The 25,470-nt window shown below is 31.8% G+C and overlaps 2 protein-coding genes across 7 annotated transcripts in view; both read left to right on the top strand.

Annotated features, from left to right (window-relative positions):
• LOC127731529 (histone-lysine N-methyltransferase, H3 lysine-79 specific-like) overlaps positions 1-17,798 on the top strand; it is a 50,146-nt gene extending 32,348 nt beyond the window's left edge. For 3 of the 5 annotated variants that reach the window (XM_052240331.1, XM_052240332.1, XM_052240335.1), the window contains 13 exons: positions 452-493; positions 2,644-2,712; positions 2,939-3,208; positions 4,514-4,628; positions 5,117-5,251; positions 5,877-6,008; positions 6,560-6,651; positions 7,305-7,406; positions 8,580-8,711; positions 10,012-10,068; positions 10,309-11,755; positions 12,127-13,533; positions 13,832-17,798. In XM_052240331.1, the coding sequence (XP_052096291.1) occupies positions 452-493; positions 2,644-2,712; positions 2,939-3,208; positions 4,514-4,628; positions 5,117-5,251; positions 5,877-6,008; positions 6,560-6,651; positions 7,305-7,406; positions 8,580-8,711; positions 10,012-10,068; positions 10,309-11,755; positions 12,127-13,533; positions 13,832-13,842 (4,011 nt within the window). In that variant the 3' untranslated portion in view covers positions 13,843-17,798. The remainder of the gene's footprint in view (positions 1-451; positions 494-2,643; positions 2,713-2,938; positions 3,209-4,513; positions 4,629-5,116; positions 5,252-5,876; positions 6,009-6,559; positions 6,652-7,304; positions 7,407-8,579; positions 8,712-10,011; positions 10,069-10,308; positions 11,756-12,126; positions 13,534-13,831) is intronic. The other 2 variants (XM_052240334.1, XM_052240333.1) reach the window with 2 other exon arrangements.
• A 6,545-nt stretch (positions 17,799-24,343) lies between these two features.
• The window catches only part of LOC127731597 (importin-13-like), a 41,395-nt gene continuing 40,268 nt past the window's right edge, over positions 24,344-25,470 (top strand). For both annotated transcript variants that reach the window (XM_052240359.1, XM_052240348.1), the window contains exon 1: positions 24,344-24,421. The gene's annotated coding sequence lies outside the window, so the exon portion shown is untranslated. The remainder of the gene's footprint in view (positions 24,422-25,470) is intronic.

The raw sequence follows: 25,470 nt of genomic DNA, 5'->3' as shown, positions 1-25,470 counted from the left end.
ATTATCTATATAAATCAATTTACAGCTCTTCTATAAAAGCATGCAAAGCAAACCTTTGATCAACTTGCTTGCTATGTTTGTTTGGATGTTTGTAAACAAAAGGTAGGAAGTCTGTTTCAGTCTGTTTACTATATACTGGAATTTGATTGGACAATAAACATTAACTTCATTGCATGTCAATTTTTATTGTCTAATCAAATTCCAGTATATACAAAACAGACTGAAACTCTGCCTACCTATTGTTTGCAAACATCCAAGCAAACCTAGCAAGCAAGTTGATCAAAGGTTTGCTTTGCATGCTTTTATAGAAGAGCTGCAACAAGGTAAATACTCATTTGTTTTTGTCATTTATAGCCTTTAGATTAATATGATTGCTCAATTTACCTTTTCTATTAATATTGTATGTACCAGTATGACAATTCTCAGAAATGCTATTTTTATATCTTTTTAGTTGGAAAAATACTTCCTGAAATTGAAAAATCCTAAGATGAAGGTTAGTATTTAGAACATCAACTTAAAATTATAGTGTGTTTGATTCAGCTTATGACATGATGAATGATCCCAGTTGTCAACAGTTTGGTTCTTAACATTATCTGTTGATCAATGGATTAAATCCAAACCAGACTTATGCTGACATTGTTCCTTTATGGGATCGCCACGATATAGCCTTTTTGTGCTGATGCGGCGTAAAGCAATCGCCAATCAATCAATCCTTTTTGGGAGGTTAACATCACTTTTAGGGTCACTCATAGCTATTAGGATTGTTTTAAATTTTAACAAAGTCTTTGTCCTTAAATGATATTTTTATGCCCTACCAAAGCGGAGGGGGCATTAAGTGTTACCTTTGCCCGTCTCTACGTCCATCCAAACGTCTCAAAATAAGTTTCCTTCTCTAACTTTAGTTTGCCTCAACCAAATGTTATGATACTTATACAAAATGCTTATTACCACAAAACACAGATGGAGTTTGAATTTGGGTTGGATCACTTATACCATCTAAGAGTTATGCCCTTTACAAATGGAAAAATTGCTGAATTTCTGTTTCCTTTCTCCAATTTCAGTTTGCCTCAACCAAATGTTTTGAAACTTATACACAATGTTTATTACCCCAAAACTCAGATAAATTTCGAATATGGGTAGTGTCACTTATACAGTTCTCTAGTTATGTCCCTTTATAATGTTATATGCAAGGGGGCATCATCTGTGTCCCATGGACACATTCTCCATTTATTTAAATCAAACAAGTTATCTTTGATAAGCTTTGATGAATTATGCTCCTTTTGCAAACCCTTAAATCATTTTTATGTCAGTGGGTCGTAGCAGCATAGTAATTCACAACTTTCATAAACTGGTTGAGAAGAGGAAGACCAATATATTTGTATGTCCAAGAGTCAAAGTTCAATGGCTTAGCCATAAATAGATTGAAATTCTTCTAATAACCTTCTCTATTGACCAGAACTTTTGCATATTTTAAGTTAGCCTTATGTTAATTGACATTTGGTGGTGTGTAGTGTACCTTTTTTATCTTTGATCATAAGATAAATTTCTTATTATATTTGCATATATTTTTTCATGGCTAGTAGTTGAAATATTTTGACTTAGCCTTAAGATAATGGTCAGTTTGTAAATGGCCTATGGGCCTATAAGTAGTTTGCTGTTACAATCCAATTCCACTGATTTGAATACAAAACTTTGTTCAATTTGAAAAAGCAGTATTATTTGGTTAATTATGCAAATATTGAAACAACTGCTAAAACAACTGCAAGATAGATCTGGCAGTAGATTCTAAAATATGTAACAAATAGAATTATTTACTCTATTCTAGCTTCTTCATGTGAAATTTTAGCCAAAAAAGCCAGGAAAAAATTACTGGAAAGTTATTGACAATTTTTGTCGAGCCTGCGACTTTTGTCTCAAAAGCGAGACATAGCGATCCTACATTCCGTCTTCGTCGGCGGCGGCAGCTTCCACAAATATTCACTCTGTGGTTAAAGTTTTTGAAATTTTAATTACTTTCTTAAACTATCCTGGATTTCTACCAAACTTGGACAGAAGCTTGTATATGATCATAAGATAGTATCCAGAAGTAAATTTTGTAAAAAAAAATCCTGTTTATCCGTATTTTACTTATAAATGGACTTAGTTTTTCTTCCAGTTTACATTACATACAGTCTGCAGTTAAAGTTTTTAAAACATTTATTGGATTCATAAACCATTCTTACCATCAAAAGATAGTATCTAGAGGAAAATTTTTAATAATTTTTTCCCCATTTTTGTTGAGCCTGCAAATTTTATAATTGAATCTTCTATTTACATGTATTTTTATTGATGAATTAAGGGATAAATCATCAAGCAATGTAAAAATTATTTTCTTTATCATTTTTTCATTCAATACATTTATGTTTAAACTCTTTTATAAATCTATAGATTTGATTGCATACTGTACTGTTTATTTTTTACAAGCATAACTTTTTTCATACATTTCAAATGTTTTATTTCATTAACTGTAAATCTATTATGTGCATTCCCCTATCACACTTAAAACATAGACAACAGCAAAAGAAGGCGAGACACTGGGTTCCATGGAACCCTTACGAACTTTACTTAATAGATATAACATTGTGTGATGAAAATATTTTATAGGATGATGAAGAAGTTAGAAGAGACCGGAGAGGAAGGTTATTGGAAAAGAAGGTTAATGAAATGAACAAGGTAAGAAAGTTTTTTACACATTTAAAAACAAATTTTGTGATTGAAAAAAATCATTGCAAATGTGAAAAAGGTTTGCTGATAAAAAAAATCATTGAGGTAAAAACTACATTTTCAACTTTAAATCACCTTGATTGAAGAAAAAAATATTGATTAAAATGAACAGCTGATGTAAAATATTGGTAACACCTGTCATGACAAGTTCATTTATAAACAATGTGTTTTACAGGATGAAATAAAGAACGGTGTGCTAAAACCCAAGAAAGGAAAAGATAATTGCTCAGCCATTCGTACAATAGACTTTGACAGTAACAGTAATGCTAGTACAATAATCAGTGATACAACAGACGAGAATATCCAGGTACAGGGACCCACAACTCGCCGACAGTGGTCAGAGTTGGTGTCCAAACCTAAATCTGATAGTGCTTCAATGGTGGCCTCCTCTAATGAGGAAGAGGATAGTGTTATAAGTGAGGCAACAACAGGGTCCCTTTCTCAGGTTTGTTGTCCTCGTTTAAAAGTGTTGGTTTGGTTGTTTGTTTTGTTTTCTGTACGTTGGTAGCACTGCTAAAGATATCTTCTATGAACATTTTGTGTGGACATTTTGGTCTATTTTTGCTAAGAAATTTTGCATACTATCCTCCATAACAGTTTCCAAGCTTTACAACACATTGTTAGGAAAGAGTTGGTTTTGATTAATGGTTAATTATTATCATTCAAATATTTCTTCTTCAAAAAATGGAATTAAATTTATGAAAGTTTTGATTAAAATATTCATCTATTGAAACTTCTAGTAATTTATTATTTTGTTTTATATACAATCATTTTGCTAATTTGATATCCATGTATTGTCTTACATTATAATTTCTCCTAGTTAATAAATCCTTTGTCATAGTTTAAAGTTAATGTTAGACAGTAGTATGAAATGTATGTCATGCTCAATTCATCCTTAATTTAAATTATTCGGACTTGTCAAATCAATGATTTTTAATGGGTCACCTTTAAGTTAAGAAACTATCTAAAATATCTGCATTAACTTCCAAGATCAGCTCAAGTTTTGTCCCAAAGGAAACTTTTGTAATCAGCTATAGATGAACAAAACAGAGAATACAGTTTTTTGTTTCATTTGGTTTGTTGGTGTTATTGTGGACTGTTATTTTATTGTCTGGTTTATATGCATGGTGACAGTTTGTTTGTTAGTTTATTTCAGAGGAGGTACCCATTCCTAGCTAATTTTATGTTAATATTGTGTATCATACTTCTTTTAGATAATTTTTCATTTATACACACATTGTGAAAATATGTCCTATACTTTAATAGAATTAATACTTTGTTAAATTAATTAATTATATAAGACATTTTTCTATACATTTAAGGAATGACTGTAATATTTTTTTCTGCCTATGAAGAAATAACATAAAAAATGTAGTACACACTGAATAACCCACATAGCGGGTTTTTTAAAAGTGTGCACCCCATTTTGGAGGTTATTTCGAATAGACGGAAAAAATATTACAGTCATTCCTTATAATTTAATTCTAAATTCCATTTTTGAGGAGTAAATCTTGAAAAATCGTCACTGTCACATGATATAAGTATGTCTATGAGCTGATAGACAAAAAACTTTTAGCCAATCAGAAGACGTGTTACATCCAAAATTAAATTATTGCAGAATAAAAGTGCTAAATTTACTTCATTATTCAATTTTTGAATAAACATTTTTTTTAATTATACAATCTTATCTTGCATGTATTCAAATAAAAACACTAAAGCATTTTTCAATGTGTTAATTTTTTTTTTACAGTCAAACATAGAACTGGATGTTGAGATGGCACAGAAAGTAAAGGAAATGAAGAAAAATCAAACAACAAAAAGGTTACAGAATGGACGTCACAAAAGAAAAAGAGATGTTCCAAATGGTAAATCTTAGATTAATTGTTTGGAAAAATAACATTACATTTATAGAGAAAATGTTTGGGATATATTCGATAGTTAACCTTTTCCCATAGGTTAGATAAATATGAGTTGGTGGTTAATCAGGACTGTTCCTTTGAAATATACATCACATAGGGATAGGCTATATTAAATCATTAATGAAAAGAAATAAACTAGAAATTTTAAAACTGTTGCTATATTTTTAAATTGTCTATTTGGGGCCACTGTGGTTTGATTGAACTACATTTATTGGAATTATGATCTTAGATCAGTCATTTTTTAACAATCTTCAATGATTTAATCTTACTATACATAACAATTTTCAATGATTGATTTTAAATTTCAGCATTTTTAGGGACTCAACAGTCTTGTTTTTATGTTATTATACTAAAATTTAATAAAATTGACAATATGACTGGTATTTATATTTTACCCTTTGCATCGAAGTTTATTATCTGTTGTTAACTTCCAGGACGAGCAAAAAGAACAAATTTCTCTACAGCAAAATCGAGAGCTGCAAATAGAAACAAGAAGAAAGAGAAAGTTCTTGCGTTGGATAGTTTGAATCTGTTACATACACACACCCTCATGTCAACATCCAATTCAGGTAAGATATATGTAATCCAGTGCTAAGGGCTGTTCCATTAAAACATACATGGTACCCAGGGAAGGCACTTTAAAAATGGGGTAACCACCTATAGAGGCAAATTAAAATTTCACTTACATTTTCACTATGCAAAAACATAGATGAAACCAACCCATAGTTGAGATTTGAAAGTGCCTTCCCTGGTTACCATGTATGTTTTTATGGAACAGCCCTAAGTTACTGCTAGGATTGAAAAGATACATTTTGGTTGTATATTTTTTAAATTATGAAATTGTACAAAGTTTATGGTTGCTGCAACTCCCAGCTTGTAAATTTTTCTTGAAAAAATTCCTTTTTTGGTTTTGAAAATTGTAAAATCTTATGCATTTTCCTTCCAAGACTTTTTAGTATTAAGTGTATCTGATGACAGTTATTCCAGAAATGCGTGTAATGTTCCTGCAAAATATTCCATCACAAATAAAACATTTTACCTCATAATGAAAAAAGTGATTGTTGCATGGTGTCAAAAGGTTATTCAGATCAAGATCTAGGGTAATTCGGAGAGAATTCAACTAAATACCCAAAAGTGTAAATACACCTATTTCAAAATGAAGTAACATTTCAGCAATTTGATATTGTTTTGCAGCATCTCCAGAGAACCAGAGGAACTGGAATGATAGGAGTATGACTGGAGTATCCTCTAGTTGTTTCAAAGCAATGACACAAGATCATACTATATCTAGATTAGAGACAGAGCAGGCGTTACATCAGCTCTTAGGTAATGCAATTATTTTGTTGATAAACTTTGTTAAATTCTTTTACAATTTATTAGGACTTTTTTATCTGGTTGACCATGGCATGACACTTAAATCACTCTTGATGTTGTTTGATTAGAATTATGTAATAATAAATATGATATTTGCATGCTATGAAATTCTATTGATTAACATTGTATCTTTTTGTAATATTTTGCAAATAGAATATGTTTAAACTGATCACTCTTGATCAACATGTGTTGTTTGTTTGCTGTCTGATTGATGGTTACCCCACATTTCCTAATTCTCATATTATTGTTTATATTGGAAAAAAGGAGCCCTTGAGAAAAGGGAGAAAATACAGATGAATGCAAACTGAAAGATCTTCTAATGTTGTAGGACACAAAATTAAGTCATTGTTGTTCTGACTTACTCCTTCTTAAAGTTAATTGATGAAGATTTAAAAAAAAATATTCAAAATTATTACCTCAGTAAAACTTATCATCAAGCATGTATATCAATGTGTATAACTAAATATTAATTTTTTTCTCAGTATTGTTTTTTTCTATTCTAGAGTTGTTTAAACAGCAATATTCACAGTTCCTGTCTTATATGCAGACACCTCAGTATAGAATATCTTTGCAGCAACAAATTGAACAAGAGAGGGTAAATATTTTGATTAAGTTAAATATTAGGTATTATATGTTTTGTTGTAGTGACAATTATTAATGTAATAAAGAGTGATTGATCGATTAATAATTGTTTGCTTAATGTCCAGTAGCAACTGTTTCATGTATATTCAGGACGAACAAGGCAGTAGTTTGGGAAGAAATATAGTTCATGTAACAGTTTAAAGTATTTAAAAAATCCCTAATTTTTTCTCATTTTAGAAAATAGTAATTGTACAAAACACAAGACTACTATTTCAACACATGGCGAAGTGTGTCAAGGAAAAATCTCCCTGTTAACATAGGAATGTAATGAAATTTAGCAGAATTAGAACACCCTGTGTAGCTGTGCATTGTCATAGTTATTTATTTAATCGGTATTATTTTGGAAGTTTCCTATAGCAAAACATGGCCATTTAAAAAAATGGAAATTTTGTCAATTCAAACTCTCTACAGTTTACATTTGTTCAATTGCAATGAAACAATATTTTATGGAATTGCTTACTATGGTATGAAATGTGAATTTTTTTAGAAAAAGTAACTGTCAAAATAGACAGTGAAAATGGAGGAGACAAAAACAATTTTTATTTTCTTTCAATGGATAATTTGAATCAATAAATATAAGCAAATCATTATTACAATATATTTCAGGAAAAACAACAGAAATTGAAAGCTAAAGTACAGCAGTTAGATAAACATATATCTAGTATACAGAAAGAAAGTGTAGGACATTTACAAGCAAGATTAAAAGAGGTTTGTCTTTACGCCTTGTCTGCAACAAACAGTGGAGCAAATACACACATTCTTTCAACTGTAGGATTCTTTATGAAAATAAGAAGATGTGGTATGATTGCCTATGAGACCACTCTCCACCAGAAACCAAATGTTACATGAATAGTTAGCAAATATAGGTCACTGTACAGCTTTCAACAATGAGCAACACCTATACCGCATGTCAAGCTATAAAAGGCCCCGAAATGACACATGTAAAACAATTCAAATGAGAAAACTAACGGCCTTAATATATGTACAAAACAATATAAATGAAAAGCAAATATGATATACAGCAGCAAATAACCACTGAATTACCTTGGGACAGGCACATTCCTCTAGCTGCAGGTCAATGCAAAATTTTATTGTATCACAGAAACATCTTCATCAAAGATTTAGGCATGTCATGGTTCAGTGATCACCTGAAATGTTTTTACACCAATAATAGGCAAAGCTGCACGATGGAGCACCTTGTCCATTAAACATAGACAATTCTTGTTTTATTTTATTTTTGATATAGATCAAAAGAGGATATATGTATGAAGCAAGATAAGGTTTTGAGTCATATTTATTTATGTCTATTATTGTTACTATTTGGGTAGTTATTTGCTTTCTTACAAAATTGAATATACCAAGTTAACTCGTACTGTTAATTTCCAGTGAAAGATGAGGAAAACTGTGATATTATTTTTTCTGCCATATATATCATCTATTATCTAAGAATTGGTTGTATCTTATTTTAATTTTATTTGAATTCAAAAGTTTTTTACTAGAAAATGCATGAAGCATATTAGTTTTTTAGTCAACACTTTTACAACTCTTGAAACTGAAAAAAGGCAAATTCAATTCTTAAAACCTTTTGCAATTTATGATTGGAAAAATTGCAGTATAAGAAAATGAATCAAGTTGAAAAGTTTTACTCATTTATCGCTATTATTGTATTATCTTTCATTTTAACGGAAGCACACATGTCTTTGATTCTGTTCTTCAAGGGGTTATGAAGTATAATTTTATGCCAGTCAAATTAAAGAGATTCAAATAAACTTGCACTCAATTTGATTGTTTTTTTTTTTTATTGTGGGATATTTATGTCATTAAATTTTGACCATGTAACAAAAAATAAATCCACTGAAGATACAATATTTCTCTTTCTAGCTTGGTATACAAGCATCAACTCCAGCAGAATTCTTGTTGCAGGCAAAACGTATTGTACTGGAACACAAGGAGTTGGAGGGACAAGTGAGTACCGTAGAACAACAAATTAAACACTTGGAGAAAATAAGTCCGGTACGTCTGTATTTACATTTAGACGTCATCATCATCAGTCATGCATGAATTCATCAAGGAAGATGTCATAACAACTCATTTGTCATGCATGAGTAAATACAGAGTATCATCAGGAAAAATTTCATTTAAAAATTGTAATAAAAGATAAAGTATGTTAATTCTATTGCATACTTCATTTGCCATATGACTCCTGTGTTGATTTGATTTGTTAACAGATGATCCTCTGAAAAGAAATTCATCAGATTAACCTTTGTCATCAAATGTCTGTCAGTATCTTATCTTATTAAAAATGCAGTTCCTGTATCCACGCTTCACTTACAAGGATCTGATAACAGTCCATTTTACTTGTTGTTTAGGTAATTATGATATCAGCCAATGAAATTTCTGCATCCAAATTATTTTTAAGGGGGGATTATTACAACAAAACCAGAGGATTCAGAAAGGTCATAAAAACTGAAGATCTTTTTTTAGCGGAGCATGGAACAGGATCTGTATCTTAATCAGATTGATCAGTATCATTCATCGTATATCTTATTTGATAATTTCCAATTTCATTAACCTGTTGGTATGCAACAAAGATAGCAACTTTACTTTGTTTAATGCAGTAAAATGAGAACATTGTATTAGTTCAAGTTATTAACATAGAATTGTGCTATTTTTAAACAGAAAAGTCATTCTTCATTGCATTAGATATTGCTTTGTATCATTCCTAAACATGTACATTTTTAAAAACTAAATTAAGATGAACATAGTAAATATTCTACATATTTGAAAAGTATAATTTTGTTTTGTATTAATGAAATGTAATGTAATTTTTTCCATCTTTTTGTTAAAATTCCACTGATTTAAATTTTATTCTAATAAGCCCCATGGGCATTATATTTTCTTGAAAATATGAGTATGCTTGTTAGGGTGGAGTTTACAATTAACTTTGGTAGGAAATCATTTTACCTAGTCCAGCTAGTTTCCTACAGTGGATTTATGGAAAGATATAAATTACATTTCATTTAATTTTTGGCAAACTTTTGGAAGACATTCAAAAGTGACAAGACTTAGATAAGCAAAAATTAGAAAGAAAAAAGTATTTGAAATTTGACCAATAAAAATACATGACTTCACTTATAACATGTGTAAACATTATGAAAATAACTAAAGCCATGCATTCTTTTTGTCAATAAAGAAAATTAAGAATGGATACAAAAAATAGAAATAACTTACTGATCTGCTAATATTTTGATATAGATTTGCATAAAAATGAGATATTGATACAAATAGTCAATTTTTTGTAACTATATTTTAGTTGGATGGTGGTACAAGTGTGTTGGCAGATAAAACAACTAAACTGAATGGAATCAAGGTATTTTATTAAATTATAGCACAGGACAAGCTCCTATTTTGTTGAATTGTTTATATAAGAAAATCAAACTATATTTTTAACTACTCATATATATTTAAAAAGCTTTGAAAATTTTGTGAAGTGATCTTTGATGTTCAACTGAATGTAAAAATAAAGGTTATGTGTCTTTGCATCATATCAGTAGCTTCATATATCATAAATTAAAAGAATGCATCACTTAATATATTTTGTTTCTTGTAGAATGGCTACCACACCACCGAACCATTACCTGATATCATAATGAAGGAAGTTAATGCATCTTATACACAGAAAAAGAAACTAATCAGCAAAGTGAAACAACTAGAGGCTGAAGTTACAGAATTAGAAAGGAAAAATAATGGTCTTCAGAAAGAAAACAGGATCAAAGTAGAACAAGAAAATAGAATAAAAATAGAAGAAGAAAACAAGATAAAAGTGGAGCAAATTAAAACTGAAAAGAAAAAAATACAAAAGGCAGCTACTTTAGATAAATCAGGGATTGACATTAAAACAGTGATTCATCCAACCATTACTCAGTCAGCTGCTCAGTATGTCCATACCAAGACTCAGGCATCATCTAATACTCATACTATCTCAGGAAAAGCCAATCATTCCATTTATATAGAACCTAAGAAGGAAAGGCTACCTACTTCTGGTTCTACTCAGGTCAACATGCCAACATTTAGATCTCTTCTTCAAGCAACTGGCGAACAAATGAAAAATCAAGAGGAATCGAAAAGAAAGATTCAAATACTGATGAATCCTAATCCAAAAATAGGATCAAAAGCTAGTGCTAAACCAATAAAACCGAATCCTGTCCAGTTGAATGGGGCACATAAAATTGTTTATTTAGTCAAAGATAACACAGTTCCTGCCATTGGAACCAACAGAACATTACTGAATACAATCAAAGATGTTAATGCACGTCCTTCTCTGCCCATCAGTATTCCATTAGATCATCTGCCAAAAGATGAGTTACGTGAAAAAATAAAAAACAGTTCAGTGAAACCAGATGTCAATGATAAGCCAAAACAAATAATTGATATGGACTCTATGTACTCTCCAATTAGTAGACCAAGCAGTCAGGGCAGTACCACAGATACAGCAGAAGAACCACCTCCACATTACCAACCTGAACAAAAGATTTTTCCACAAACTAAACACCCAAATTATATCATATACCCAATGGCTTCAAAGCCATCAAATTTCACTGTTAATAACTTTGTAGAAAATGTAGTCAAAAATGAAATGGGTCGTCCTCAGAAACAGCAGATAATATTTAATGGAGCGAAGAAAGAAAGTCAACCTGTCAATAGTTCACAAAGTGATAAAATTCTAGCTGAAGCATTGTTACAAATGTCAAAAGCACAGAGCAAAGCACCAACAGGACAACAGTTTCCTTCCTATGTTACTAAAGTTTATGTTTCACAACAGAACACGAATGTTAACAATAGTGCTGATAATCAGAAATTAAAACGCAAACGATCTGACTCTGCACAAAGTCCAGAGAAAAGAAAAATGCCTTATAAACCATCTGTTAATTCCAGTCCATTAAGTTCCATTCCATCACTGATGAGTATAGCTACTAGACCAATCGGTATCACAGCCCTTAATTCACCAGAGAAAAAATCATCAGAAAAACCTATTGTTCATACTTCTAATAATAAAAGTAAGTATAACAAACAGACATTTAATGTAACACTATGTACACACAGAAAAAACTAACTGAACCATATATTGTTTTTAAATGGCTTTGGAATAGAGAGGATTGAAAGATATGGTTTTCATGAAATTTCTCTGAATTCTGTATTGAATGAATGATATGAGTTAACTTGTTTTCAGACATTGTGACAAAAGAAACATTTGTGAATAAGTTGGATTTGAGTTTAATGTTCATTCAGACTTAATGGATCATGTGAAGACACTTCAGGCCCATGTTCCCCCCAAAATTACTGAATTCAAGCAATGGTTTTAAATCAATATTCAGATTTTGTATATAACTTATCTGAAAATATTCCAGTATAAACATTATTATTTCAGATAATCTAAAGAGGACACCAACTAATGGTTACACAACAAATGAATTGTGGAAATCTCCAGACAAATTTGATAGATTTGATGCATTAGTTGCTCTGGCCTCCTCAGAACTTGGTGGTAATCAAACACCTATCAAAAAAATATTTCCAAAAAAATCTGGACCTAAAACTCCACCTGGATCACCACCATGCAAACGTAAATCTAGGAGGAGTAGGTCATCTAGTAGTGACACAAGTTCAAGTCGATCACGATCTTCAAGTTGTTCTGGATGTAGTTCTCGTAGTCGAAGCAGGAGTTACAGTAGCCGAAGTAGGAGTAGATCTTCAAGTTCTTGTTCCAGTCGTAGTTCTGTCAGCATAAAACGTAGTAATAAAAGTGCATCTGTAAAGACAAGTAATCCGGGGAATCAATTACAGTATTATTCAAATAATAAGCCTTCTATTGCAATGTCTAGTATGAACTATATACCTAATAATAATATAATACTCAGCCAGCAATTGAATACCGGTGTAAATCATCATCTCAGTAATAGCGCATCATCATTACTTCATCAACAGGCCATTAGTCAACAGCTTAATAATCATGCTACGTCATTACTCAACCAACAGGCAAGTAGTAATGGAGCAATAATTAACCAACAGTCTAGTGGACCTTTACTGGCAACTCCATCTAATCCTGGTGGACCTTTACTGGCCACACCGTCTAACTCGGTTGGATCTTATGTTCAAAATGGCTCAAATTATTGTTTGGTTAATAGCAATGCACATTTAAATGGTGGTGGAATGGTCCTCATGGGTGGACCTTCTGGAAATGCACCAATACAGAATACTGTCCCAATTTTGCCAGGGACATCACTACCTAATAATGTTGTACTTCTGTCATTCTCACAACAAAATGGAGGACAAATTGTCAGGACGCCTACACCAACAAACACAGTTCCTGTAGGAAAGAAAAAAATAGTGGAAAAACTACATCAACCTCCACCTCCTCCTCATACACTACTAGGTATTGGTGGTTACAAATCTAAACAACCAAATACATCTCCTCAAAGATTTAACGTCCCTGACATGACACGTCCACCGCCTAACATTAACTTGTCACCAAATACCGCTGGACACAACAAATCTCCAGGACTAAGTCCACTAAATGATCCACGACCTATGTTTATAAACCATCAGGTGATGACACGTCCACATCAGGAAAACTTGGGTCTACGTCACAATAGTCCTCATCACAGACCTTATAATCCATCAGAAATTGGTTTTACTGGTCAACAACATGTGCAATCTGCAAATAAGTACCGTCAGAATCTTCCATCTAACCAATTAGGAGATGGTGCAAGATTCACACAAAATCCTAGATTCAACATGACTAATGTTAGACCAAGATTTAACTCAACAGCACAGCAAGGTAAAAGTTAGGTTTATATGAAATGTTCTGAATAAAAGATCTAAATACAACATTGGTGCTCTCTGGTGTTAAAAACTTTTTCTTCACATGATAATGAAATACCACTTTATTTGGTATCAAGTTCTATATGATATTTTTGTGTATTGTTAAATGCCTAAAAACTATTATTGCAATGATGTTTTTTACAGTATTTTCAATAGATAAAAGATCTATATGATAAAAGCTCATATGATGGTGCTCATGTTGTATCTTTAAAACAAATTTTGCAGGTTTGTTTGACCTGTCATTATCTTTTCAGGTTGGCACTGATACAGTTTCCTTAGTAACTGATCATTGGTGTCAAGTTTACTGAAAAACAGTTTCCATAGTAACCAATTTATGATGTCAAGTTTACAGATAAGCGATCACCACTGACATGTCTTTCTGTCATCTTTGATGTGCCAAATAAATGAAGATCTTCATATGTCATATTGCTAGCATTAATTCAAAAATAGTGTAAAATGTATGGTGAAGAAGAACATGATTATAGATTAAATTATGAAAGATGAATAAATGAAGACATTAATTTCATAAGATAAATTTAAATGATCATTATTAAAGCCTTAATACCTGAAAATTAGCAAGTTAATGTTTACGGCCAGTAAAATTCATTTATTTCGATATCAAAATGGCAAAATTTTATTCTTCATATTTTTTTAATACTTTAACATAATATTAGAAAATGTTGTTGCTGATGTTGCATTTGCTAATATATATTTGAAGTAGCTCTTTTTTTATTAGATAGATAAAAATGTTTACAAAGTCAGCGATAAATAAAATTTGCTCAGTTTATGTTTTAGGCATGATCTTTTTTTGTATAATGATAAATACAGTCAGCCCCTAGTACAATTTTGTAGTCAAATAAAATATTTTTGGGGATTGATAAAACTTTTATTTCTATAGAAAAATATGTATAATATCAATGGTACATATATTTTTTTAATAAGTTTTTAACATATATAGCAAGAGTACAAAATTAATTTCGTTTTTCAATATTTCCTTAATTTTACATTAGGAGATACCTATTAATCATTCTTATCCTATATCTGCTGAATTTTCATGTTGTTTTTTCATCACTCAGGATTCATTTGTTGTATTGCATGATTTTTTTGTTATCTAGAATATATCCGTTGTGCTTTTAAATTATATTCTTAAAAATTGAAATTTCAAATATAATATGACCGTATTGATAAGATAAGCCAATTAATTTTTGTAAAAGTGAAAAATTCGTGAAAATAGAATAAGCAATGGATTCAAGTTATTTTAAACAAAATATGTTGCTTCATTATATTCAGGAATGGTTTTAAAAGGATTAACTTTTGTCTATTTACTAAACTTTTACAAGTATTCATTCATAATTTAAGATTGTGTCCTTTGAAATGGATGAGGTTTATTGTAAATCAAAAGATTTCTGAAGGAAGAAATTAATTGCATGTCACATGAATTCGGCCAATTGTGTTTATCATTTTCATCGTTCATGAATTTACTCCTTTTATGACAAAATTGAATAAGGCTATTCTAAAATTAAATGAATGGGGGTAGGCACTCGTTTCTCCTAAACCTCCTGTAAAATTTTTAATAAGAAATTGAATGCACTAAATATGAACCCCATTACCCCTAATAAGCAGAGGGGTGCATTCTTTTACTTTGGAGGGCAGAAGGGCGGGGGTTAAGGCATCAAGGGCAGGCCGCCCTTCTATTTAGGGCAGGCGGGAACACTGCCCTTTATTATTGAATTATTGATAGTGCGTGCCTTCCAAATCTCCTCCGAAATACATACAATTCTGAAATAGCTTTTAACAATATTTGGTTATAACACGTAATTATATTGGGGTACTGCTCTGATTGTCTTCAGCTCATTATGAATTAAGCTTATTTTATCATGTTATTAGGAATAGATTTAGTTTTAATTAGGGACAAAATTATTTTTAAGTGTTTACAATAATATGTTTTATAATTTTTGCAATTTACATATCACATGTGTTTTAGTATGAATTGTTTTATATACAGCCCATTGCATTGGACTGTTAGATTTTGGTGCTGAATTAAATTATATAGCATTGTTTAAGGGAATTGTTTATAGACTGATGAATTGTTAGTGCTATTGTTAAAAAATTTAAATGTTTTTATGTTGCAACATGAATTAATTTAAAGCAAACCTCTTATACAATGTTGTTAACAGAATAATGCAAAGCGCTGTAGTGACTTTTCTATTAACATGTATAGCAATCAGATGAGGCACTCGTGCATTATTGTGTTGTTTAATTAGAAAAATGATGAGAAATTTGTTGTAAGATGGTTTCTGCTATGCCATCTTAAGTCCCATATCTTGGCACTATACATGTTAATGGTAAAGTCCCAATTGATTTGTTGATTTTTGCTGTAAAAGTAAATTATTTGAATGCTTCAAATGTACATATGTGTAAGAGTATATTCAGAAAATGTATTTGTGTTTGATGGATTAGATAAGGCATTCTGTTGTGGAGTCAACTTGGTATGGAAAGAGTGTATGAAAGATTTTTCAACCACATTGAGTGTACAATATAATTTCTGTCACAAAAAAAAATCATTCCAGGTTTCCCCATATTATTTTACATATAGAAATGGCATCTTCTCATTTATGCAGAAAGAAAAATATTGTATCAGCTGGCCAGTCAAATAATATTGTTTTCTTTTGAGCATGTTTTTTTTACTAATTTGAATGTACAACTTGTTTTTTAATGTTATTTTTTTTACCATAATTTTAAAATATGATCAGTTTAGATAAGCAAAATAAAATAGTCTCAAAAAGTTTATATTTTGCAAAAGATACATCATGGAACATCTTTTTACTTTTTCATTCTATCACAAGTTCTCTTAATGAAGAATATTTATCCATATGTTAGTTGTTAATTCATTTCCAAAATATATACATGTATCTGGAAAAAGATTTAAACATACTGCAGTAGCATAATTTAAAAACATACAATATACAGATACATGTTTCTTTCTCAAAATAAATCGAGAGAAAAATAACCATTTTGCACTTGCATTACAAGTACTTCATTTTTATCTCACCTAAACATAATTTATAAACATTGGTTTTTTTTCTTGTCTGTCGTGAAAGTTTGATAGTTTACGAAGTCATAGGAAAAGTAAAATTTGACAGGATTTCTCCATATCACATGTATTTGATACTCTTATTTAATGTTTTGATCAGATTTTTGTTCCTTAAATTTCCCATAAGAAGACATGGACCTTGCCTTTTAACATATGAGGAAACTTGTCAATAAAAAGTTCTATACAGTTAACATTGGGATTGAATGAATGAACAAAATTGCTTAGAGTTTTCAGGGTTGTTTTAACATAGACAGGAAGAAACAAGGGAGACGTGATTTCGTTTTTCAAAATTAAAGTTTTTCATCCATCTTTTGTGAAATTTGAATTATTAAAAATATAAATAGATTGTCACATACACACACAATTTTTGAAAAGCAACATAGACAAAATTTCAAGTTTTAAAGATTTGCACATATCCATAATTGATCATTTTCAGAATTTTTATGCTCATTTTTTAACACAAAAATATTATCCATCTTCTTGTTATACTTATTGGGTAAAATTAGGTAAAGGCAGCAGCTGATTAATTATCGGTGGATTAATAAAATATACTGGTGATAATTATTGATAATTAGTTTATACGCTTCAGGTTTTATATATATATATATATATACATACATATATATGATGTATTTAGATAATTTGATTCAGGGCAGCTGAATAAATAGATTTCTATTGGTGTATGCATAGTCTGATGAGCTTGTCACTGTTACATTATTTTAAATTTGTTAAGCTGCTATCCTGATCCCCCTGTATTTCCTTGTGGATCTATAAAGATCTATCAACTTCATAAAATAAGTTACTGCATATGCTAATATGGGTAAATTTTTTCTATTTTATTTTAACTAACATCATAACAGAGAAAAGATATCAATCAAAACTGTGAAAATATGAAGTATTGATAATGGATCCACATAGAAATATAGAGGTACAGATGATGTGGTTTGGATATGTCATTTTACCTTTGCTTGTTTATTTTACCCACAATAAGTTTGTTATTATAGTCAGTAACTAAAGGGATTGTAGTTTTTCATTGTAAATATTTCACTTGTTTAAGTTAATTTTTCCAATATAAGTTGCATCAGTTAATTCAGATCTCATTTCATCAATAAAATTTATAAACTGTCTGAGTGCTAGTTTTATTGCCTTAAAAATAAGAATACATGTTTTAGTATCCCTAAGTGCAAGATAGAATGGATATATAAAACCACAATAAATCGGTTACCACTGGAACCATACAGACTACAACCGAATTTAGAGGCAGAAATTTTGAGAGGTCAATTTCAGAGATGGAAATCTGATTTTGAACCGTACCAAAGTTATAGAGATGAAATCTATAAATTCAGGCATATTATGTTTAATAGCATATATAAAAATAAGAAGATGTGGAATGATTGCCAATGAGATAACTCTTTTCCATAAACCAAATGAAGTAGATAGCTACTCTTCTCCATAAACCAAATGACGTAGATAGCAACTGCAGGTCAAAGAACAGCCTTCAACTGAGCAAAACCCATACATCATAGCAAGTTATTAAAGGCCCAAAAATGACAAATGTAACACAAATAAACTTGAAAACTAAATAACTAATGTATAAACTAATAAACAAAAAACAGATATGATATACAGCAATTAACGACAACCACTGAATTACAGGCTCCTGACTTGGGTCAAGCACATACAAAATGTGGTGGTGTTAAACATGTTAAAGGGTGCCCGACCCTCCCCCTAATCTGGGACAGTAGTGCTATAAAAGAACAAACTACAAAACATTAAAAAAAAATATGTATAATAAAAAGCAACAAACAACCTCTCAATTACAGGCTCCTGACTTTGGACAGGCACATATAGAATGTGATTGGTTAAACATGTTAGCAGGTGCCCCAACCCTCCAATAACCTGATACTGTTGTGTAAAGGTGTTGGTTTTGTTACTGAATTTAGCAATCAAAAAATATTTTACATGTGTTGCAAAACATTTTGAAAAGTCTCTGTTGATAAATTTAAAAATTAAAAAGAAACTTAGGTTCTAATTCGCTTAGGGAAAGTTGACCTTATGTGGATTTAGCTATTTCTTTTATGGTCCATTTTGGTTTTACATCGAAGTATTTGTACTATAGCTTTAAATTTTGGGGTTTGATTGTTCCTGATGAAGGTTAACCTAGAAAAATGCTCTGGACACACCAAATATATATACTGTTATTTTTCATTTTACAATTATTCCCTATGCTTATTTCACTTACCTTCAAAGGTTGAAAAATTAAGTTCAACAAATGGTGATGTCAAAAGAGTGATAACACTACTTAAAAATCACTTTCCATTCCACATAATATAGATTCAAAGGGTTTTATATTGAGAAAAATATTTTACCATCAAAGCAATATTTAATAAGAATATAATAAATATCACTGATTAAAGATAATGTGGAGAATCCATAGCATGTAGAATTGTTTATAACTAAGAACTCAGCTAGTCCTTGGGTCTGTGCAAATAAGGATTCACACCCATATAATGATGGCAAATTATGTTGAGGGAACCAGGGGTTTGTAAAAATCAAGTTAATTAGACTTTTCAAGTGTTATGATCGGTTGTGGTAAAAAGACTACAGAGGAGGGATTTTACAAGTTATACTGAGAAGTTCTGTTTTAAAATGAATATGAGTTATAGTCCTTCATCAATGCACAACATGTTCAAATTACATTTATTTTGTTCTCTATATAAACATGATTTTCGAGTACACTTGATTACGTGTATCTTGTAATTGTCGGAAAAGGCAATATTGAATTCAGGACACTGATATTGTATAAAACAAGAGGCTCGAAAGAGCCTGTGTCGCTTAACAAGGTACATCTTCAACAATAGACACTCTCCAACATTGTAGACTAGAATAGAATTCACGTCAAAAATCTCTTCTTTTTTTTTTGTTGATCTTATAATGTTGATCATTTTTCTGTTAACAGATTATCTCTATCTTTTTTAATAGTTTTTGCCCAAAACACAAGAGGGTAAAAAAATCGTCATTTAAGGGCAACCACTCCTATGAAGAGTCTACTAACTATTTTATCAACATTTGACTGGCTTGTAGATCTTGTCTTGCTGATCATTTTTGTCGAGCCTTCGACTTTTGTCGAAAAAGCGAGACATAGCGATCCTACATTGCGTCGTCGTCGTCGTCGACGGCGTCCACAAATATTCACTCTGTGGTTTAAGTTTTTGAAATTTTAATAACTTTTTTAAACTATCCTGGATTTCTACCAAACTTGGACAGAAGCTTGTTTATGATCATAAGATAATATTCAAAAGTAAATTTTGTAGAAAAAATTCTATTTTTTCCGTATTTTACTTATAAATGGACTTAGTTTTTCTGCCAGGAAGCATTACATTCACTCTGTGGTTAAAGTTTTTGAAATTTAAATAACTTTCTTAAACTATCCTGGATTTGTACCAAACTTGGACAGAAGCTTGTTTATGATTAAAAGCTAGTATATAGAAGGAAATTTTGTTCCATTTTTTCCGTATTTTACTTATAAATGGACTTAGTTTTTCTTCCAGTTAACATAACATACAGTCTGCAGTTTAAGTTTTTAAAACATTTATTAGATTCATAAACTATCCTGGATTTTTACCAAACTTGAACAGAAGCTACTTACAATCAAAAGATAGTATAGAGAGGAATATTTTTATTAATTTTTTTCCTCATTTTTGTTGAGCCTGCGATTAACAGCAAAAGTAGGCGAGACACTGGGTTCCGCAGAACCCTTACGAGTTTTTACCTATTATCAAGAAAACTATGATATTTTAGTAGAGAGAAACATTTTTTTTCCGTTATGAAAGTCAAATTTTGCCGATATAGTTAGTAGACTGTCACTCTTCATAGGAGTGATTGCCCTTTAATGAGGATTTTTTTACCCTCTTTTGTGTTTTGAGAAAAAACTAAAGAAGATAGAGAGAAACTAAACAGACTAAAAGATCAGTAATACAAGATCAACAAAATAGAGATTTTTGTCATGAAGTCTATTCTTATCATTTCTTATCTACAATGTTGGAGATATAAGCAAAAAAAACGCGAAAAAAAAATGGTAAAAATCGTCATTAAAGGGCAATTACTCTAATAAGGAGTCGTCTGACGATTTCGGCCATGTTGACTTATATCAGTAGATCTTGTCTTGCTGGTAATTTTTGCTCTTAAAGTTTCTCTCTATGCATTATAATTTTAAAAATAATAGACAAAAATGACAATAAAAATCGTAAAACTCGTCATTCAAGGGCAATAACTCCTATAAGAGGACTATCTGTATCTGTATCGTTACGTCGAAGGTACCAATGGATCACAGTCTTAAAAAAGAATGAGTTCTTAAATTGCTCGGTTTAGCAATTTGTTGTATCAATTGCCTTTGAGTTGTTCTTGACCGAATTGTTTACTATGTTAGTGCTTTCAAAGTCTTAAAAGCGTTTCGGTTTGATAATCCTTTTGGTTTTGCTCTTTACCAAAAATTCTTCAGGTTCGATAGCTGGGACCAAACCCTCAACCACTTTTAACAGAACTATTCTTCTGGACTGCAGGTTTTCTAGTTCCAGTACGGTAAGCATTTTTGCGACCGATCCTTCTCTAGATTTGTAATCCCCTGTGATGAAACGTGCTGCTCTACGCTGTATCCTTCCTAGTTGGTTGATGTTGTTTGTTGTCTATGGGTCCCATACTATTGACCCATATTCCATTGTAGATCTTACCAATGAGATGTAGGCTGTTTTCTTGCAGTCTTTTGGGCAGAATCGTAGGTTGCGTCTTAGAAAGCCGAGTGTTGAATTTGCTTTCTTGGCCACATTTGAGATGTGGGTGGTCCATTTTAAATTTTCTGATATTTGTAGCCCCAGGTATGGATTGTGTTGGACTTGCTGGAGTATGTGTCCATCAAAGGTGTATAATTTCTGGCTTTTGACCTTAATATTCAGGATGTAACATTTCTTTGCGTTAAAGCGAATACCCCAGTCTTGGTCCCATTTTTCTAGGCTAACCAGATCTTGTTGTAGTAGTGTGTGGTCACGTTGAGTTCTTATGTTTCTGTATAACAGACAATCATCAGCCAAAAAAAAATCTAACAGTCGATTTTACTGCATCTGGCAGGTCGTTGATATGACAGAGGAAGGGAAGGGATCCAAGTACGGTTCCTTGTGGAACTCCCGAGTCTACTGTAGCTTCTTCAGATTCCTCTCCATCAATGACAACTTTCATCTTTCTCTGAGTGAGAAACATTTCCAGCCATTTATTCAGTGGTCCTCTCACACCATATTCATCTAGTTCGTGTAATAATTTGTTGAGGGGCACGGTGTCAAATGTTTCTGAAAAGTCCAGGGTAGCAACATCAAAGCATCATGTGATTTCATGAAGTCGTGCAGTGTGACTAATAGCTGTGTTTAACATGAATACCCGGATCTAAATCCATGGTTAAGTGGTGTGAGTACCCTGTGCTTGTCTAGGTGGTTTAGCATGTGCTTACAGATAATGTGTTCTAGTATTTTACACGGCACAGATGTTAGTGATACCGGTCTGTAATTTTCCGGTGCGTGTTCGTCTCCTTTTTTGAATACGCTCGAGATGTTATCATTTAACCAGTCTCTGGGCAGTGATCCAATATTTATTGACTTTTGGTATATTATTGCAAGTCCTGGTGCTAGTTTTTTGGAGCACTCCTTGAGGATTCTGTTTGGTATGCCGTCTGGTCCTGATGCTTTTGATGGATTTAGTTGTTTAAGCAGTTTTTCGACACCTTCATGTTTTATTTCAAGTGATGGGATTGAGTTCTTTATGTATTGTGATGTTTTAGGCAGTGTTTTGTCGTTGTCTCTGGTGAATACTCATTTGAACTGTAACTTTTTTGTTGTATCATTAGTTCTGTCTTCCCTTTATTGTCATTCACTAAATGGCCATTGCTTTTCAACGGTGATACTCCTATGTTGTCTTGAAGTTGTTTTCTAGATTTGATGTATTTCCAAAAAGGTTTTGAATTGTTGTTATCCAGTCCTTCCATTGTGGTGTTGTTGATGTATTCCCATTCAGCCTTTCGGACTTGTCGTTTGCATTTTTTTTGGAAATGTTTCAGTGTAGTTTGACCAGTTCTTTGTTCTCTTTGTTTGTTGGTATCGCCTGGTTTTCTTTTTGAACATTTTCCTAATTTTGTGGTTTATCCATGGTAGACTTGTTTTAGAGCGGTTGAGTTTTGATGGTATGTTCTTATCTAAATTTGAGTAGAGTTCGTTTTTGAATGTTTCCCACAATTCTTGTACTGTAGCATCATTTTGATACATATCAGTGATTTTGGTTGATAGTATATTCAGTTCTTTATGGAGATCTTCCCATTTTGCTTTTGAGTACTAGTATATGTAGCATTTTACTCTGGTAGTGTGGTTTTGTGTTTCGACTTACAGCTTTGACTTAACTTGATGGACAATGGGAACAGCTCAACATTCTGAACATTTCTGACCCTGTCAGATTTTCTCTATAGTGGTTTTCAAAACAAAAGACAAAGCTTGCATTTCACCCCTATGTTCTAATTTTAGCCATGTCGGGCATCTTGGTTGGCAGGCGGGATCATCGGACACATTTTGAACACTAAATACCCAATGACAATTGTGGCCAAGTTTGGTTAAATTTGGCCCAGTGTTTTAACAGGAGACGATTTTTGTGAAAAGTTAACGGACGGCGACAGACGACGGACGCCAAGACTTTGCGCACTCAACATACAGAAACAAGTGTCACTAAGTCAAAGAAAACAAAATGGCAATATGTTTGAATTAGAAAATTGACTCTTGCATGTTTACAAGCGGGGGGATCTGTGTCCCATGGACACATTCTTCTTCTATTTATTTCGTTTATTAGCCTGTGAAAGCTTTATTTAGATTCGGTATAGTTACAAACTACAAAACTTAAGCTCTAACGAGCTTTTTACCGGTCACATACAAACGTATACAACAATATAAAAAGCATAATTATTCAAGTAAACCAAAAAAAAAACAGAAAAGTAAATATAAAAGTAAGCACAGCACGAGCATGACAAATCAAATTATACATGCTAGCATTCACTATAAAAGAGCAAAGTAATGTAAAATAAGCACCGGCGACATTCCGAGTCATTCCAGGACTGTGTAAGACTCTTGAACTGAGAAAAACTGTTCTCCGTCCTGAAATGTTCCGGAAGGCTCTCCACAATGTAGTAGCAGCAAATTTGAAACGTTCCTTACCGTATGTAGTAGTTTTTACATGTGGAGAATCCAATATATTGTTATTTCTGAAAGAATATTTCGATTGTTGTACCTTTGATAAGTCTTATAGACATACAGGTGATAAACTATTAACATTTTTTAAAGTTTCCATTGCCATTGTTCGCATTCGTCTGACTTGCAGAGAAGGCATCTATTCTTTTTTTTAATTCGTCTCTGTGCAGAAAGGCACTTTTGGCAACTAAATTCGTTATTAACTTTAGGCAACACAACTTTTCCCCCTATTTACTTGGCTACTGGTGTACTACAACAACGTCGCTACTGAATCTTAGTCGTAAGTTTTTTGTGCCGAAACCGACTCCTGGATCTCAGGCCATATCGTATATATCGGAATTTTTGTTAGTTCCGATACGTCTCCTGTTTTTATAATAATTCCACATTCGGAACATCTCGGGTTCGTTCCTGACCTCTGAAAGTTTGAGAAAAGAAAAAAAAGTTAAAACCTGAAAAAAATTCTATTTGAATGAATAATGGTAAGGAAATGAACGGAAGTAAATGAATACACGACAGATATTTGCACAAGTTCGTTTCCTTCTTTTCTCAAAGGATTAACCCGATGACAGAAAACTGATATCTGCCTGTCACGTTTTTTTCACCATGTTGCATGTATGCATCATGTACAATAGGATAACATTATAGAGCCTATATTAGAGACAGTCATTGATTCTGAGCTTCAGGATATTAATTTCCATTTAAAATTGTGTATGTTTCAATTGCATCATTACAGATCATTTTGTAAGCCAATGTTGGGTAATTTTTAGTTTTCTTAATCTCTCGGGATAGCTGAAGTTACTATTACCTAGGATCTGATTAGTAGCTCATTTCTGTACACTATCTATTTTACCTACATTATTTGTTTCTTATATGGAGTCCACACATACACTGAACTATCATAATCTAAGTGTATCTTGCCAGTGGAAAGAAGATATCAGCATTTGTTGTTAAAAAGATCTTCATATGCAGCAAATATTGAGTTGACCTTGTTAAGCTTCACTGTATCTCAGACAGTTTACTTTTGCATGTTGCTTTTTAGCAATGAATTAACATCATGGTACCCTAATTTTTGTCAGTTATTTTGTCCAACCTCATCATGCTTATTTGTCATTTCTCTTCAAGTTTCTCAAGTTAACCCTTTTGATACTCAGTTTTTTTTCTAATTTATAAGCTTACCCTGAAATCATCACTAGGATAACACACCCATAAATAACATTTGCACTTCACAATGGTACATTTGGCTTTATCATATGGAGGCAAATTGTGTCTTGTCAGTTTTGTAATAGATGTTAGAAACATATACCATTGAACATGTTGTAACTGGTCTGAACTAATGGTATTGCTGCTATTATTTAGCCATTAACATGATTAAGAAAAATGGAAATAGATATCTTTTAAACTCTCCCATCTACAAGTCACCATCCCCAAAAGACAGATTAATCCAGTAACTATAAGACAGCTGTGAAACATGCACTTCCTCTTGTACTAAATTTCCATTTTGAAAAAAACAAATACATCAGCAATCTTT

This window comes from Mytilus californianus, unplaced genomic scaffold, assembly GCF_021869535.1.
Source record: "Mytilus californianus isolate M0D057914Y unplaced genomic scaffold, xbMytCali1.0.p SCAF_1, whole genome shotgun sequence".
Classification (NCBI taxonomy): Eukaryota; Metazoa; Mollusca; class Bivalvia; order Mytilida; family Mytilidae; genus Mytilus; species Mytilus californianus.
This window is presented reverse-complemented; position numbering and strand designations above follow the sequence as displayed.